The 18,092-nt window shown below is 41.0% G+C and overlaps 1 protein-coding gene across 23 annotated transcripts in view; it reads right to left on the reverse strand.

Annotated features, from left to right (window-relative positions):
* ZFP69 (ZFP69 zinc finger protein) overlaps nucleotides 1–18,092 on the reverse strand; it is an 85,270-nt gene that overhangs the window by 46,346 nt on the left and 20,832 nt on the right. For 16 of the 23 annotated variants that reach the window (XR_014243464.1, XM_082388335.1, XM_082388334.1 and 13 more), the window contains 2 exons: nucleotides 9,870–17,851; nucleotides 8,987–9,317 (listed from right to left, as the gene is read on the reverse strand). Coding sequence is in view for 22 of the 23 variants with exons in the window: in XM_082388335.1 (XP_082244461.1) it covers nucleotides 16,716–17,851 (1,136 nt within the window). In the remaining variant the exon portion in view is untranslated. Of the gene's footprint in view, nucleotides 1–3,067; nucleotides 4,567–8,986; nucleotides 9,318–9,869; nucleotides 17,852–18,092 lie in introns of those variants that run through there. The other 7 variants (XM_082388337.1, XM_082388346.1, XM_082388348.1 and 4 more) reach the window with 7 other exon arrangements.

Raw genomic sequence — 18,092 nt, forward strand, 5'->3', positions numbered from 1 at the left:
CATCCATAAAAATATCTTGAAGAACCTTATCAACTTCATATCACATCATACTGTATGATACATACATGGGAGAGATGACATTATTAGATATGAGGCAGCTGCAAACCAGGGAAGTATCTCTTGTAGAGAACAGCATCAGTGATCCTGGGGTGATCCCAACTACAGATGCCTCAACTACTCTGTGAGAAACCATAAAGTGATGACCGAAAGGTGTTAATTTAAAATAAGGATTTGTGGACTTCCCTGGTGGTGCAATGGTTAAGAATCCGCCTGCCAATGCAGGAGACACGGGTTCGATCCCTGGTCCGGGAAGATCCCACATACCAAGGAGCAACTAAGCCCGTGTACCACGACTACTGAGGCTGCACCCTAGAGCCCACACGCCGCAACTACTAAGCTCGCATGCTGCAAGTAGTGAAGCCCGCATGCCTAGAGCCCCTGCTCCGCAATGAGAGAAGCCATGGCAATGAGAAGCCCATGCTCTGCAACGAAGAGTAGCCCCCACTCGCCACAACTAGAGAAAAGCCAGCGCGCAGCAACAAAGACCCAACGCAGCCAAAAATAAATAAAATTTTTAAAAATAATAAATAAATAAATAAATGGACTGTGTCATGGCCAAATTAAAAAATAAAATAAAATAAGGATTTGAGAGCTCAGAGAATTACTGAATTACAGAATTCTGACTAAATTCTACTAAATTAGTCACTGTCTAAAACCAACTGATTTTCTTTTTCCTGTTCTTAAAGATGCTAATCTAACTAAGATTGTGCTACAGAGGCCTGAGCAAGTTCTTTTTTTTTTTTAAGAATGGGGGATTCTTTTTGTTTGTTTGTTTATTTTTTATTTATGGCTGTGTTGGGTCTTCGTTTCTGTGCGAGGGTTCTCTCTAGCTGCAGCAAGTGGGGGCCACTCTTCATCGCGGTGCGCGGACCTCTCACCATCGCGGCCTCTCTTGTTGCGGAGCACAGGCTCCAGACGCGCAGGCTCAGCAATTGTGGCTCACGGGCTTAGTCGCTCCACGGCATGTGGGATCTTCCCAGACCAGGGCTCGAACCCGTGTCCCCTGCATTGGCAGGCAGACTCTCAACCACTGCGCCACCAGGGAAACCCCAAGTTCTTTTTTTGAAGACTATTAGCTTAATAGTATTTATCTCATAAGGTTCAGTTTACCATGCCCCAAATTTGAGTCCAAACTTCTTAGGGCCTATAATGACGTACAGTGTAGGCAGCTTAACACAGCAAGAAAAATTTACAGTGTAATAGTTAAGAGCATAAGCACTGCAGTCAGACAATCTAGGCTGGAGTCAACCACTTCCAAACTGTGTGACCTTGGGCAAGTTTTATTACCCTTCTAAGCTTCGGTTCCCTCATCAGGGATAATAATGGATACACAGATTTAATCATAAAAAGTGCTTAGCACAGTGCCTGGGACAGAATACTCCCTCAGTAAATGGGAAGAGTTATTACAAGAGTCCCACTGTCCATAAGAAAAGAGTACGTGTAGCTCAGAAGGCCTGCAGAGGTAGCCTACTGTAACTCCTATAAATGTCCAGGTTTTACCAGTTCATGTATAACATGCAGCTATGCTAACAATATTCACCGTGTTCTGCTGGCTCCTGGCCTTCTAGTTAATATAGAAACCCCACCCCTGCCAGCTCCTCTCCTTCCATCTACTTTTGCAAATTCTCCAAGAGTGTGTCCATAAATAAGCCTCCTCCTTCCAGGTGATGTCCGTATCATTCTTTCCTCTGGTCTTGTTGGAGATGCCTGCAGTTAAGGGCTCCACTGAGATTCCTCTAAGATGCACTGAGATTCCTCTTCATTATCTTTAAATATCTTAAAATGTTTTTACTTTGTTGTTTTTCACTTTATAAACAGAGTATCATGCCATATGTAACCTTTTGGGACTTACTTTTTCACTTAATATTGTGTGCTCATTTTCATCCACATGGTTGCATGTCATTGTAGCTCATGTGTTTTGGCTGCCGTACCACATCACCCTACTCTTCCAATGATATGCACCTAGGCAGCTTCTAGGTTTAGGTTTTGCTATTGTGAAAGCGTTACAAAGCTCTTGTTAATATTCCCTGTTGTACATGTATAAGAGTTTCTCTTAGCGTATACTCAGGAATGGTATCGCTGGATTGTACAGTGTGTGAATGTCACATGTTACTTAATGTATTATGTTTTTCTTTTTTTTTTTAATTTTTAAAAGTTATTTTTTAATGAAAATATTTTATTTATGCTAACATATGGGTTTACTGTTATTTTTAAATGAATTAATAAACATATATTTAGATTCTCAGTTTTGACCTATAGGAAATATCATTGATAAAACCAACATAAACAATATGTCTTTGGTATCATCAATAATTTTTAAGCATGCAAAGGATATGAGACCAAAATATTTGAGAATGTTGCTCAATGGAAAAACAGAGATGAATGAAGCAAAGGACTAGAAACAACTTACACTATCATCAACATTATCTTCATTATTATCAGCAGCAGCAGCGCCATCCATATACTGAATCATCGAATGATTCTGATGTGCCGAGTACTGTCCTAAGCTCTTTGCATGCATCATCTCATTTAATCCTCATAATAACTCTATGAGGTGAGTATAATTACCATCACTCCATTTTCCATATTGGAAAACTGAGGCTCAGAAAAGGCTTAGAAATTTTCCCAAGGTCCCAAGCTAGTAAAGAATAGAGTCCAGGTCTAATTCCAGGGCATCACTTATGCTCTGGTCTTAGAGTAGGAGATGCTGGGTACCTGTGGGGTTGAAGGTAATACAAGCTTCCACTCACGTATTCATTCTTTTGTAAATATTAATATCATATTTACTATTTTCATTTTTTAGGACTTCCTGTTCCTGCTTCATTTTTCCTTATTTCTTTGAGCATATGTATTAGGCTTCTTTTAAATTCCTGCTCTGCTCATTCCACTACTTCAGAAATATGTTTATGTATGTACTTAAAGGCTTGGAATAACATGCACACACAACTATTCTGGTGGTCCTCTTTGAAGGGTTGAGATTATGAAAAAAAACAGTTCAACCAACCTGGACAGTGTTTCATTTTATTTCATTATATAAAATGTAGAAACCCTGATTGAGAAAAAATAGGGAAGAGACTTAAAAGAAACTGAAGAATCTTCTTAGGAAAGCAAAGATTGTTGAAGGATACCTTGCTCCAGCCATGATAAGCATCTGTCTTCTTGGCAATCTATGGCGAAGCTCCAGAGACAGTATAATCCCAGATCTCTCCCACTCACCCCTGAGCCTTGGTCCTGGATTTGTGTGGTAAGAGGCTGAGGAAATATGAAAAGAACCAAAATAAGAACACTCTCCATGGAAGTCAAGCTCAGAGACTGGTCCTCTTTCACTCTGCTGAGTACATTAGGAGCAGGAAAGATCAAAGTTCCTGAAAGTCTATCTTCCGTTCATTTGGCTTTTTTGGCTTGCGGCTCTAGCATGGAGTTGGGCAACCCACCGCTCTTCCTCCACTCACAGATATCTGCATAGTTGCATGTCCGGCATTTCCAAGCCTCCTCCACATCAACCCCTTGAGGCTCTCGGTGGCCCACCCAGTAGGCCATATAGTGCTGCACTTTGTTTCTCACCTCCGTCTCTTCAAAGGCCACTATCTCTGTACCCAGCACAGTGGCAGTCTCTTGGTGGATATACTCAATCTTCAGGATATCAATAACTGGGAGGTCAGACAGTGTTAGAGACAAGAAGACCAGCTCCATGAGGTCACCCAAGGACTTCACAGAGAAGCCTCCCTGCTGGGCATGCCTCAGCACTGAAGGTCCCAGTGGCTTTTCTGGATGCAATTTTGTGTGGTGGATTAGGCTAGCAGTGGTCACTTTCCCTTGTACCATGGCATCAAAGATATATTTGTACAGGCTGACCTGAAAACAGTCTTTTTTTTTCTGAGCGTCCGGAGGGAGCACAGGGCGCCTGCGTGTCTTGAGTTCAGCCAGTTCCAGTTCCCCCCTGGCTGTATAGTGCAGCTCATCAATCACTCCAACAAGGAGCACACCCTCCACTTCTCCAAACACTGGAAACTCTCTGATGCGCCCTTCTGACTGCAGGGTAGGAATCATTGATAATATGTTCAGAAACTTAACTGCCCAAGCATCTTCTTTAGAGGTGATGGGGACAGTCACAAGATCATGAACTTCTAGTTCTCTAGCTAGGTGGATGCTGGCACCAGTGTCCAAAACAGCTGACTTCTCAGGTGTCAAGAAACCAGGAAGCTCCTTCCCATATACCATTTGCTGTTCGCACCAGTTCTGAGTAGACAGGTCAGTGACATACAAATATTTAAGATGGAATCGTTCCATAGGTGACGAGACATCCAATCCTCTTTTCCACTTTGGTAAGCTTATGAGCTTGCCATCCTTCCCAGGGAGTTCAGAAGAAGGGCCAGGCTTGTTAGGTGAAGTACTTGACTCTTGTGTATCCTCCAGGTCCAGAAACTCTGAGTCACTCAAGTCTGAGAACCCTGAGGCCTCTGCTGACACCGTCTCCTCTTCCCTAGTCTCTGCCATGGCACAGCTCTGGATTGGGCAAAGGCCATGCATATCATGTTAAAGAAATGCATTACGCAAATGAAAAATTTCTCAAAAGCACTTTCAAATTCCAATGAGGTAAAAAAGAATCATGACTAATTATTTATATACAGTCTTTAAAGATGCTTATTTATTTATGACCAATTAGTAATGCTATAGAGTTGTACTACGGGTACAATTTACAACAATAAGACTCATCGTATCATCCATATATGAATACTTGGCAAAAATTTTTAAGTGCAAAATAAAACTTAAGTTTTATTACTGAATCTGGTATTAACATACCATGTGTGACTTTAAGCAAATCACCTACTTTGTCCTCAGTTTCTTCATTTAAAAGGAAATTAGAGGTTTGCCTTTTTTCCTTCAAAATTCTACTGACTTGGGACATTATTTCATTTTTTAAGAGAATGTAGATCATTGTAAATGTTGGAGCAATATTTGCCAGTTTACCATGGACCACTTCTACAATTCTTTTGATACAAAGTCCTTGACTAGGAAAATAAACCTCAATAACAAACTGTTCCTTGAGCAGAATCAGCTCTACAGTGACTGCTTTTAAATGTAGTTCTCAGAAACGTAGTGCAGCAAAATCAAAGACTAACTACAGATAAATACAAATAGATCTACTCATGAAGTAATAGCATGAAGTAACGAGAGAGGATATTCACAGCAACATGTGGAAATCAGTTGTTTTTTGTGTTTGAGATATATTAAGAAAATGACAAGAAGAAAAAGCTCTTGGTGGGTTTTACTTTACCTTTACTGACTGTATAAATTCCTCCTAACACTATAGAAATTGGTGTTTCCCACTAAGTTTATTTTCTCCCTCCACAAGAAATTAGCTTATGATGGAAACTATGTAAGTGAAAACTCTTAAAATATTACTGTATTTTGCTATAAATAATAGTGAATATTTAGTGCACAGTTATTGCGTGCTAGACACTGAGCCAAGTGCTTCACACCCAATATCTCACTACTCTACTGAGGGACAAATACTCTCCCTTTTTACAGCAAACAATTTCACAAGCACAGGAGACAGAATAGAACAATGAACACAATCTAGATAAATAACTGTTGACATGTTGCTGTGTTTGCTTCTTTCAGGTGCTTTTTTTTTAGCCTAACTATTTTAAAGTAAATTACAGACATCATCATGCTTCAAATACAAATGCTTCACATACATTTCCAAAGAAGCCTCCTACATTAACTACAATATTATCATATCTACCGAAATTAATAATTCCCTAATACTCCAGTCCATATTCAAATTTGCTCAGCTGCCCTAAAAAACATAGCTTTTCATTAAACCAGGAAACAAAGACCATACATTATGTTTGATTGTTTTGTCTCTCAAGTATTTTTAATCTTAAGAAACTAGGGGAGTTCCCTGGTGGCCTAGTGGTTAGGACTCTGGGCTTTCACTGCCGTGGGCCAGGTTCAATCCCTGGTCAGAAAAAAAGAAACTAGTAGGGGGGAGGGATAAATCAGGAGCTTGGGGTGAGCACATGTACACTACTATATATAAGATATTTAGATAACCAACAAGGACCTACTGTATAGCACAGGGAACTCTACCCAATATTCTGTGATAACCTATATGAGAAAAGAATCTAAAAAAGAATGAATATATGTATATGTATATGAATCACTTTACCGTACACCTGAAACTAACAGAACATTGTAAATCAACTATACTCCAATAAAGGGACTTCCCTGATGGTGCAGTGGTTAAGACTCTGTGCTCCCAATGCAGGGGGCCCGGGTTCAATCCCTGGTCAGGAAACTAGATCCCATATGCATGCTGCAACTAAGAGTTTGCATGCCACAACTAAGGAGCTGGCGAGCCACAACTAAGGAGCCCACCTGCTGCAACTAAGACCCAGTGCAACCAAATAAATAAATAAATAAATGTAAAAAAAAAAAACTGTACTCCAATAAAATTAAAATATTAAAAAAAAAGAAACTAGGCAAATTATCTTGTGAAGATACTCTTTTTAAGCCTTCCTTCTTTTTTTTTTTTTTTTTAAATTATTTATTTATTTATTTATCTTTGGCTGTGTTGGGTCTTCGTTTCTGTGCGATGGCTTTCTCCAGTTGCGGCAAGTGGGGGCCACTCTTCATCGCGGTGCGCGGGCCTTTCACTATCATGGCCTCTCTTGCTGCGGAGCACAGGCTCCAAACGCGCAGGCTCAGTAACTGTGGCTCACGGGCCTAGTTGCTCCGCGGCATGTGGGATCTTCCCAGACCAGGGCTTGAACCCGGGTCCCCTGCATTGGCAGGCAGATTCTCAACCACTGCGCCACCAGGGAAGCCCAAGCCTTCCTTCTTACTTCACATATCTAACCCTGCATACAAAAAAAACCCAAAAAACAAAAAACAAAACAAGGTATGAGCAGCCCACTAGTATTTTAACTTTGGGTGACAGGAAAATAACTTGACACAGAATTGAAGCTGATTGAGGTAAAAACTATGAGCGAAGCTTCCTCGTTGCTACTCTAAGGAGCAATGAAAGAGCCGTATGTACCAACTCCCATGTTAAAAACTTAACACTGATACCTTGAAAATGGCATTAATATTAGTTATCATTGTACTTAACTAATTTTTAAATAGTCTAAATGTCCCTAATGAAAGAAAACACAGATAGCTGGAAAACAAGTTATCTGCAATGAACCAAAGTAATACAATGCTAAGACTTCTGGGTATATCCTATAAAGTTATTGCTTTATAGGATACTTCAACAGTAATAAAACACAGAAGCTGCACGTTTGCACAAGTGTCTTAAAGTATAAATGTGCCTTAGATGATGATAGTTTCAAAATGAGTAACGTTATTTGGATTCTGAAGTCCCTGAAACTGGGAGAGAATCTTTACCCTCCACCAAGAAACAAAAATTAAATGGCAATTAACATGTATACTTCGGGTTGCCCCCTACCCCCACCCCTCTGCAGGGGAGGGCACTAAATCCAATCAACTGACCTTGAAAATAGTTCACTTCAAATATCCAGTCCTGGGCTATCCAATATGTAGCCACCAGTCACATGCAGCTATTTAAATTTAATTAAAATTAAATAAAATTAGGCACATTTCAAGTGCTCAGTAGCTACATGTGGTTGGTGGGTACCACATTATAAGGCACAGATATAGAACACTTCCCTGTCACACAAAGTTCTATTGGACAGTACTGGTTTCAATTATTTCATACGTATCTATTAATTCCCCAAAGAGAGTGTAAGCTCCTGAAATATATGGACTTCCTACTTGTTTTACATACAACACTCAAAACAGGGTAGCTCTTAATAGGTAAGTGAAATGTTTGTAAAGAAGACACAAGGGACTTCCCTGGAGGTGCAGTGGTGAAGAATCCCCCTGCCAGTGCAAGGGACACGGGTTCGAGCCCTGGTCCAGGAAGATCCCACATGCCGCGGAGCAACTACGCCCATGTGCCCCAACTACTGAGCCTGTGCTCTAGAGCCCACGAGCCACAACTACTGAGCTCACAGGCTGCATCTTCTGAAGCCCGCGCACCTAGAGCCTGTGCTCTGCAACAAGAGAAGCCACCGCAATGAGAAGCCCACGCACCGCAACGAAGTGTAGCCCCGCTTACCGCAATTAGAGAAAACCCACGCGCAGCAACAAGACCCAACACAGCCAAAAATAAATAAATAAATAAATTTATATTAAAAAAAAAAAAGAAGACGCAAAAGGAGAGCATTCTTTGTGGAATTATTTACCTAAAAGGAAAAAACAATACAATGGGGATGGACAATTTAGACTCAATGTGTTGCTTGCACTTCCCTATGCAGAAAAAATCCAGGCAAGGGCGTGATGCAGTGCACTGTGTCCCAAAATTCAGTTTGTATCTTTTTGACAGGAGATGATTTTACATGGTACGTGGATCAGCATCTTAGAATAAATATAAAGCTTAGAGTGTTCTTCAAATGCATAATTTCCTATGTAGTGTTTCTCAGCACAAGTTTGATTTTTTAAATAAATGTAAGTAAAAAATTAAAAATATGAGACTAACAATACATGTGGTACATAGGTATGGTAGAAATAGTTGGTAAGTGAATGAGATCTTTGGGAAACACCAGTATGCTGTCAAGAGTCTGGGGGTCCTACAGATCTGGATTCTGAACCTGAGTAGGTCAATAGTATTTAGTATGCTACTTGCCTTATGAGTATTCTTGGGCAAGTGTTCAGTTTTCCTGAGGCTACTGACACATCTTTAAAATTAGAGTACTCCTTCCAACCATACTCAGCTACCCAGACAATTGAGTGATGACAAAGTACACACACTGGCACACAACAAATGTGGATCTCCTTCTCCTTCTCAAGGGAGAGATGAGATAGTACACCTATTTCCTCTGACAAATTAAATTTTAGGAGAGAAGAAACTTCTACTCACCTGAGACTTGGCTGATCTTCCTCCTCACAGGAAAGGTAGAATGCTGAAATGACAAGGCTGGGGGAGGAGGAAAGAGCTCTGAAAGACCAGGTCTGCAATCGGAGAATCCAGATTAGCAACTCTGGGCCTTGCTAGAACAGAGACTTTTGGTCCTTTCTCACCTGACCAGTCCCTCACATTGCGGCGTTTCCTCCTCTCTGATCCACACTGCACAGACTGTTGCCCACCCCAGATCCTACGTAACTCTTGCCTCGCTCCGAGGGCAAATTCTCCGTGACTTCTTCGTTTTGTCCATACCCTGGATGCAGTTACTTGATCCAATCCCTGCTCCCTGCAAGTAAAAGGGTCAGTAATAACGAAGGTCCTCCAGGAGCTCCGAGAGCAGTTTCCTCTTCCAGCCCCAACTTCGGCCCAGAAGCTCGGGCTGAGACCTCAGATCAGATGTTTTTCCCCTCTGATGGGTTCCTGCTGCCTGCGGCACTGCCTCTGCCTTCACGCTCAACATCCTGACTTGTTCGGTGCAGCCCGGACTTGTGGGCTCCAAGAAAGTCTGCCTTCAGCGGGGACCTTCCCACCGGTCCCCAAACCACTGTCTCCCCGGGAGTTCCATGCTTGCCCGAAAGTTTACTGAGCACCTCCCTACAGTGTCCTGGAGGAGCGAGCAAAGCATTGCTGGACTTGGGAGGGGGTCCCAGCCGACAGCAGGGTCTTCCAAGATCGAAAGGTCCTGAACCCACAGGAGCAGACGAGATAAGCCGCTGCCCCGGAGCCGTTCCCACCCAGAAAGGGGGTTGGGGGGACGCGGCACCCGCGGGGACAGATCCCTGGGTTCCAAAACTCAGCCCCTCAGCCCGCCCCCCGCATTCGCCGGCCTTCCCCTAACCTGGGATATGCCTCGGAACCCCGGACTCCACCGGCTTCGCCGCGGCCTTGGAACCGCTCCCGGACTCTTGCCCCGGACGCGTAAGTGCAAGTCAGGCAGAGGACCTCTAGTTTCGCGCTTCGCACAAAAGCCGCCTGGACACCAGGCCCAGAATGCCCAGCGGCTGCCCAAGGTCCGCCCCCTCCCGGAGGCCTCAGTTGCGCCGCTTAGTCTTCGCGCATCTGCCGCTCAGACGCGAATCCCACTCGCTGCGGGGCGGAGGAGGGTCCTGATGCAGGTCCGCCTCTGCGGAGGTCGTCCTTGTGGGCCGCTGGCTGTGCGTGTGGGTTCATTCGGGACGGAACTGCGCCGTCACCTGACCAAGAAGCTCCCACCCTGGCGGCTCCCGGCTACTGCCAAGCCAGTGTAGGAGAAAGGTCTGGGCATGTCCCTTTCCGCGGTGCCCTTGGCCTCTGCCCGTTAGCGCTGCGTCTGCGCTTTGCCACCTTGGGTTCTGTACGCCTTTCTTTGCATCTCGCACCAGCTTTCCCAGCTGAGAGAACAACCACGAACTCACTTTTCAAAGATGCTGACGCTCGTCTCATCAATGTATTTCTTTTTTTCTATTTGCTTACTTTTTAATTAACCCTTTTATTGGGAAATATAACACAATTATATTCTGAAATAGAAAGGTAAGTATAATAATTATTGAACAGACATGTCATCATGTAGAGCAAAAATAGATAGTGTCGTGCCCTTCCCAAATACACTCCCATGCCTCCTTCCTGAGGAAACCACTAGTCTGACAATTATTGCTTTTTTTTTTTTTTAACAGTCATCACATATTTGGAAACGATTTGTGACAAAGGTGGCATCGCATTGCAATGGAGAAAAAAAGATGGTCTTTTCAATGAAGGTTCTGAGACAATAGGGTATCCTTATGAAAAAAAATATAAAATGAGACCCCTTGTGTCACTTCGTCACAAATATCAATTCCAGGAGGATTAAAAACCTAAATACATTTTGGACTTCAGAATAGGGAAAGATTTTATTTATTTATTTATTTATTTATCTATTTACTTACTTATTTATGGGCCTTGCAGCTTGCGGATCTTAGTTCCCCCACCAGGGATTGAACCCCAGCACCAGCAGTGAAAGCGAGTCCTAACTACCGGACTGCCAGGGAAGTCCCCGATTTCTTTTAAAAAAATACAAAAACGTTGGGAGTTCCCTGGTGGTCCAGTGCTTTCACTGCCCTCACCTGGGTTCAATCGCTGGTCAGGGAACTAAGATTCCGCAAGCAGCGCAGCACGGCCAAAAAAAAAAAAAAAAAAAAAGTTAAATAAAAAAGAAAACTACAAAGGAGATTTTGGGTCAGTTGGGGGAATTTAAATGCGACACATGTTAGATAATAGTATCAATCAATTATCAATATCCTGAGTGTGAAAATGATTTTGTGGTTGTGTAGGAAAACGTCCTTGTTCTTGGAAATACGAAAGCTGAGGGAAGTCTTACACATCAAGTGAAATATGGGTGGGCATAGCTGTATTGAGGCTGGAGGTTTCTGCCTCCTCCCAAGTATAACTTTCCTTCATCAGGATGCAATTCCCAATGCACGAAAGCCCCTCCTCAACCCTTTCACACATGGACCTGTTATCTTCAAACGGAGTTTGAGTGGGCAATGCTGATTGGTGGAGTGAAGCAGAAGCGATTCAGAAATGATCATGCTGTGGGGAAAAGAAATTTCCAAGATAGCAGGACGATGTTGCCCAAAGCTTTCATTCTCAAATTTCAGAAAAGGTTACCCTTTCCCCAAAAGGCTATCATAAGAAGTCGGGGCATTTATTTAAGGTCCATCTGTATACAAAAGCCTTTGATTTAGTTCCTCCACCTCCAGGGATATCTGTAATGTGGGAAATACTGTTAGACACAAATTGTCTGTTTTCCTCTTTCCATCTTACTTTCCTTACTCTTTCAGAGGGTAGAATTTGTACCTCTAAATCACACTGATTACAGTCTTCCATTGAAGTGTTTATATGATAAAAGTGTTTATCTATATGAATGCTCTCGAGAGCTTCACTGTCCAACACAGTAGCCACTAAGCACGTGTGGCTCTTAAGCATTTGAAATGTGGCTAGTTCAAAATGACATCTGCTGTAACTATAAAATACTGTATTTTGAAGATTTAGTAAAAAAAAATGTTAACTCACTAATAACTTTTATATTGATTACATGTTGAAATAGTAATATTTGGATATACTGTATCAAATGGAATAGATTTTTAAAATTAATTTTACTTACTGCTTTTTATTGTATTAATGTGGCTGGTAGAAATTTTTAAATTATTTATGTGGTTCGCATTTGTGTTGTGGCTCACATTATATTTCTCTTGGACAGTACTGCTCTTGAGCATCAGACCTAAGGGCAGGGAATTTATCTTGCTCAAGTTTGTGTTCCTTACAGATGCTAGAACAATTACTGACATAATTTTTATATGCTTAAGAGAAACCCACTGACAATATTCTGTATTTGAGAATCTTCTCTTCCCTGTATTAAGGTCAGCCTCTCTTTAGCAAAACACCAGTTTCTGGTAATTGAAAAGGGTGTTGCTTAGCTGGAGAAAGCCAGAAAAGGTAGCCCTAAGGTAGGAAGTTGGGGGAGCTGGGAATGAGTTAAGGATGTAAGACTGGGCCATGCTTCTGCTAAAACAGGCAGCCTCAGATGTAGGACATTTGAACTCTTGAATCAATTAGCGTTTATTCATTTATCAGTTTGAAAACCCAGGAGCTCTAGCTTCAGATGAGGCTTGATCCAGATGTCAAACAGTGAGACCAGAACTGAGTTTTCTCTCTCCATTTCTTGGATCTATTTCCTCTGTGTTTTTGCATTTATAGGCAGTCTTCCTCCTCTTCCACTGCCAGTAGCTTCCAGGGCCACAGTCTTCCAGATTTGTGTCCAGTGGAAAAAAAGGAAGTCCATTCCCTAATACCTCAAAGATAAGTCCTGAAATTGTCCAATTGGCCCTGATTACTCAAACTGGGGCTGTGTGCTTGTCTTAACCAGAGTCTTCAAGAAAACAGAGCCTGAGGCAAGGATTAGATGATTTTTTTTTTTTTAGGTGCAAACCCATGGTAGCAAGGGTAAGAAAAGAAGGAAGTGTAGCAAGCAACAGTGTGAAGCAAATTGAAGTTGAATAGCCCTGGCTATTGCTTCATGTTGAGCCATGGTCCTCCATAGTGATTCCAGAGTAATTTTATAAAATTAAAATCCCTTGCTATCACTCTCTAGTCAAAAATCCTGTAGGATAAGGCCTAGATATTTATTTAGTAAATTCAGCCAAGACTTCAAGTGTTCATCCAAAACTTCATAAATTTTGTGTAGTATTCCCTGAAGATGTGACACAAACTAAATCTGGGAGGATGAGTAGGAGCTAACAAAGAAGTTATGCAGAAGGAGGAAAAAATAGCATAGTTGATGACCAGAAACCATGAAATAGCATGGAATATTTGGAGGACCATAAGATGTTTATGGCTGGAGAGAAGTACGCTTGGGGGGAAATTTGGGAGCCACTACTAGAAAAATAGGCAGTGCTCTATACCAAGTATTCTATTAAGGAATCTGACATTTAGCTTCAAGTTATAAGAAACCATTGAGGGATTTCAAGCCATAATTTGATTAGTTATATGTTTTAGTGTGACCGCTCTAGCAGCAGTGGGGACGATAGAGAGATGAGTCCAGATTAGATATAGAAAAAATATTTGGGAATCTATTTAAGCAGTTAGGAAATGCTAAGAGCCTGATTAAAGTACTGACAATGGGAATAGAGTAGAGGATATAAACTGAAGAGATCCTAAACAGAATGTATAGGACCTGGTGACTGATTGGGAAAGGTGATGGATGAGAGGGAGAAGTTTAAACTGGAGAATTGCATGAGTGGTGATACCACTTCCTGGATTAAGGAATACAGATTTTATTGAAAAAATTGAGTTGAGTTTTGGACACACTGACTTTGAGGTGACTATGAGTTACCCAAGTGGAGATATCCAGTGGGATATTGAACATAATGTTTTCTCCTAGAGCTCAGGAGAGATTTGTAAGATATACATGTAGATGTAAGAGGCGTTGGGATGTTAACAAGATCAGACAAAATGTCTAGCTTGAGAAGAGAATTATGCCTAAGGACACAGTTCTGGGGAAGAACATTCACATAACCAACAGAAGGAGAAGTGCCTGTGGGATAAATCGAATGAATGAATAAGCACTGATAAAAGGCAAAGCCAGTGGGTAGGCTCTGAAGCATAATTTATGAAAGACCTCCTTGGGGCAATAGATCTGAGAAGTAAAACTCTTACAATGGCGAAAAGCAGCTAAGGGCAAGTGTTTGGAAAGCCAGGCTAACAAACTTAGAGGGAAAAATGCTCAAAAATATGACTCAGGTGAAAAAATGTGAGTAATTAAAGAAGGGGAATCTCCATTTCTTTATCTATAAAGAGAGAAGTTTCAATTAGGTGAGTTCCTAGATCCTTTCCAGTTCTAAAGTTCTGATCTGATGAGCCAGCATTGAAGAGTGAGTAGGATCTGGAATGCTATGAACAGTAACCATTTCTTCTGCTCTCCTGCCCCTCCAGCACCCCACCCGCCCCATTCACCACCACACCATCCACATAGTTCCCACAGAAGCTGAGATCTCTGCCTACAGTTGATTTGTTTAGCAGTGGGCACCTGACTTAGCTGGGCCAGTAAGAGAGCTTCCCCATGACTTTGAGATAAGAAGTGAGAAAGAGAAGACAGTTTTTCTCTGAGTGATGGAAACTGAATATATGTAAAATCTAAAGCTGATGGTAACCATGATTTGCAATGAGGTGTTGAAAACAAAAAAGAAAAGCCAGAATGAAGAAAACACAAGAAGCAGAGGTTGGAGATGGAGAGAAAACTGCCTGGGTTTTCCAAAGCGTTTCAGATCCTGGTCTCAGTCCATTGTTATAATGTATCGCTGCCCTGAATTCCATGAGATACCCCAATATCCCTCTATTAACACCTCTCTTTGAGACTTAACTAACCTCAGTTGATTTCTGTTACTTGTAACTTAAAGATTCTCAACTAATATATTTGAGTGTAGTCAGAGCCCACATGGGAAGGAGATAAGTAAATGGAAGAGGAAGCTGTAAGGTAGGACTAGATGTAATGAAGGATCTTAAGTGCCAGACTTTGGTTTATAACTGAGTAGTGGCTGTGGGGATGAAGATGAGGGGAAATCCATCAACATTTCACAGAATCACTAAAACTTTAATAAAACTTTACCAGAATGAAAAATGAACATGTACAAAATCACTGTGGTCCTGACCTTGGCACTCAGCTTTCACACATGATAAGCAATGTCAACTAATTAATTAATGCTCTCTTCATTAATTAATGTTTATTAATTAGAAAGTCGTGTCCTACCTCGTTTCTGTCTCCTCTCACATGTGAACAGTAACTCGCTAACATTGCCATCCTGTAAAATGCTACGTATGGTCAGTTGATCAGCTGTGGTATATCCTGCTATATTAAGTACCCTGACTCCATTGTCAGTTTTCCTCCATTCCAAACAAAGGGGTTGCAGCCAAGATTATACTTGCTAAGGCAGGTGGATCAGTCTCTTTAAAGGAACTCTAATTCATCAGACAGTTCCAGACTCAGAAGTCAGGGACTGTAACAGTTGGTGGAGAGATGTCTTCTCCTTCTCCAACTGAGACTTTGGTGGGTCTGGCTGCTATTTGATAACATGCAGATTTCTCTCTGGCTCCAGGGATGGCAAGTGCTGCTCTTTATGGGGATGCAGCTCAGCTGGCACTTCTAGGCTATGTTATTGAGAGAAGTCTTTAATGGATGATGGGGCTGTTAGCTCAGGAGATGCTTCAGCACCAGATATGGTTCCCACAGTTCTGTATCTTGCTGGTGGGAAAATAAATTGGTCCAACCTCTATGAAGGTCAATTTGGCAGTATCCATCATACAAATGTGCATACCCTTTAGCACAGAAATTCCTGTTCTAGGAATTTACCCTATGCATGTACTTACATTGTGAGAAATAAAAATGCATAAGACTATTCATTGCAACATCATATAAATAAAAGATTGGAAATTCAAAAATCCATCTATAGTGAAGTGGCTAAAGTACATTCAAACCATGGAATACTATCAGCTATAAAAAAAGAATGAGGAGGCACTTTGTTTACTGATATGGAGTGACCTCCATGATATACAGTGAAGTAATAAAAGTAATATGTGTTTGTATGGGGGGCTGCCATTTATGCTTAAAAAGTAAAAAATGTATATATGTATTCTCTTGGATTTAAACAGAATGATCTCTGGAAGGGTGTACAAAAAACTTAGTTATAAAAAATGGTTGCCTCTGGTAGAATTTTGTGATGGGGGATGGAGGAAGAAGTCTTTTCACTTACACAACTGACTGTACCTTTTGAAGTTTATACCGTGTGAAAGTTCTCCCCATTAAAAAAAATTTTTTTTTAATTAAAAAAAAATAGGGGTGGTGATGTTTTAAACAGTAGTCCCCAAACGCTGGTCTGTAAATCAGTGAATGCCCATGATGAATAATTTATTAATCTACAATGAAATCATAAAAGTAATAATGTGTGAATTTTCTATATTGTTGAATTTAATTTGAAGGGCTATCTTTTATTCTTGATTAAGTACTTTGTGTGGAGATATTAGTAGACAGTAGTTATCAATGTAATGTTTATTTACACAATGGGCAAAATTAGAAGTTGGCATCATTATGTCAATTCCTCCAATTTAGAGTCCTGAAATTCAAAGCACAGAATCACTGATTTAGACCTGGCTTTTGTTAATGTTGAATAATCTGTTTTTAGGCATTATTCTGGAAGGCATTTCTCCTGTGTATTTCATGGTGTCGAGTAAGTGATGAATTATAGCTGAAGGCTTTTCCACATTCATTACATTCATAAGGTTTTTCTCCTGTGTGATGCCTCTGATGTTTCTTAAAGGATGAATCATGCCTGTAGGCTTTTCCACAGCGGTTGCATTCATACGCTTTCACTCCTGTATGAACAGTTTTATGGTTGCTAAGGTGTATCCTTTGCCTAAAGGCTTTCCCACATTCCTTACATTTGTAGGGTCTCTCCCCAGTATGGATTCTCTGGTGATGCGTTAGATAAGCTCTATGACTAAAGGTTTTACAACATGTGGTGCATGCATAGGGCTTCTCCCCAGTATGAATTCTTATATGTTCACTAAGGTGTCTAATCTGTCTAAAGGTTTTCCCACATTCATTGCATGTAAAGGGTTTCTCTCCAGAATGAGTTCTCAAATGTTGGATCAAGCTAATGTTCTGGCTGAACGCTTTCTGACATTTATCACATACATAGGGTTTCTCACCAGTGTGAGTTCTATGATGTTGATTAAGAGATGAACGATGTCTGAAGGCTTTGCCACATTCTTCACATTCAAAGGGTTTCTCACCAGTATGGATTCTTTGGTGGGTGGTAAGGGATGCACTTTGACTAAAGGCCCTTCCGCATTCCTTACATCTGAAAGGTTTCTCACCAGTATGAATTCTCATGTGTTCGGTAAGGTGAATGGGTTGTTTGAAGACTTTTTCACATATGTTACATTCGTAGGTTTTTGTTCTTATGTAACTTGTTGGATGATTAATCAAATCTGATTTGTATTTGTTTCTCTTTCTAGGTGTGTCATATTTATGGTGCCTCTGTTCTATAACAACATTAGAACTCACAATATTTTTGCCAAATTTGTAAGTTTCTTGGCCTCTCCTCTTATGGGTCAAGATGGTTTGTCTCACGTCTCTTCCATGGCTATCCTGGTGGTTTTCTAACTCATCATCATATTTTGAGACTTTTCTCAATGTGGAATAAATGACATCATCCCTCATGAACCTTTCCATCATCATGCCATGATAGAACTGTTCCTGTAAAACGTCGTTCTTTGCAGTTGACTCAGCTGTTTCTGTTTTACCCTTCAAGTCTGAAAGAAATGGAAAAAATGCAAATAACTCATATTCATTATGCTTTGAAAAATCAATTATTATACTGGGTATGGACTAGAGATTTAGATAACAATACATATAAAGTACATGAAGTTTTGAGTATATTTAAATATGGTTAGGCAGTCTGGAGAGGTAATGGGAAATTAAGAAACAATGAACCAGGTAAAAGTGTGATTTTATATATAGGGTAAAAATTTGAATATTTTAGTCCTCTTCTTT

The sequence above is a fragment of the Balaenoptera borealis genome (genome assembly GCF_965194805.1).
Source record: "Balaenoptera borealis genome assembly, chromosome: 1".
Classification (NCBI taxonomy): Eukaryota; Metazoa; Chordata; class Mammalia; order Artiodactyla; family Balaenopteridae; genus Balaenoptera; species Balaenoptera borealis.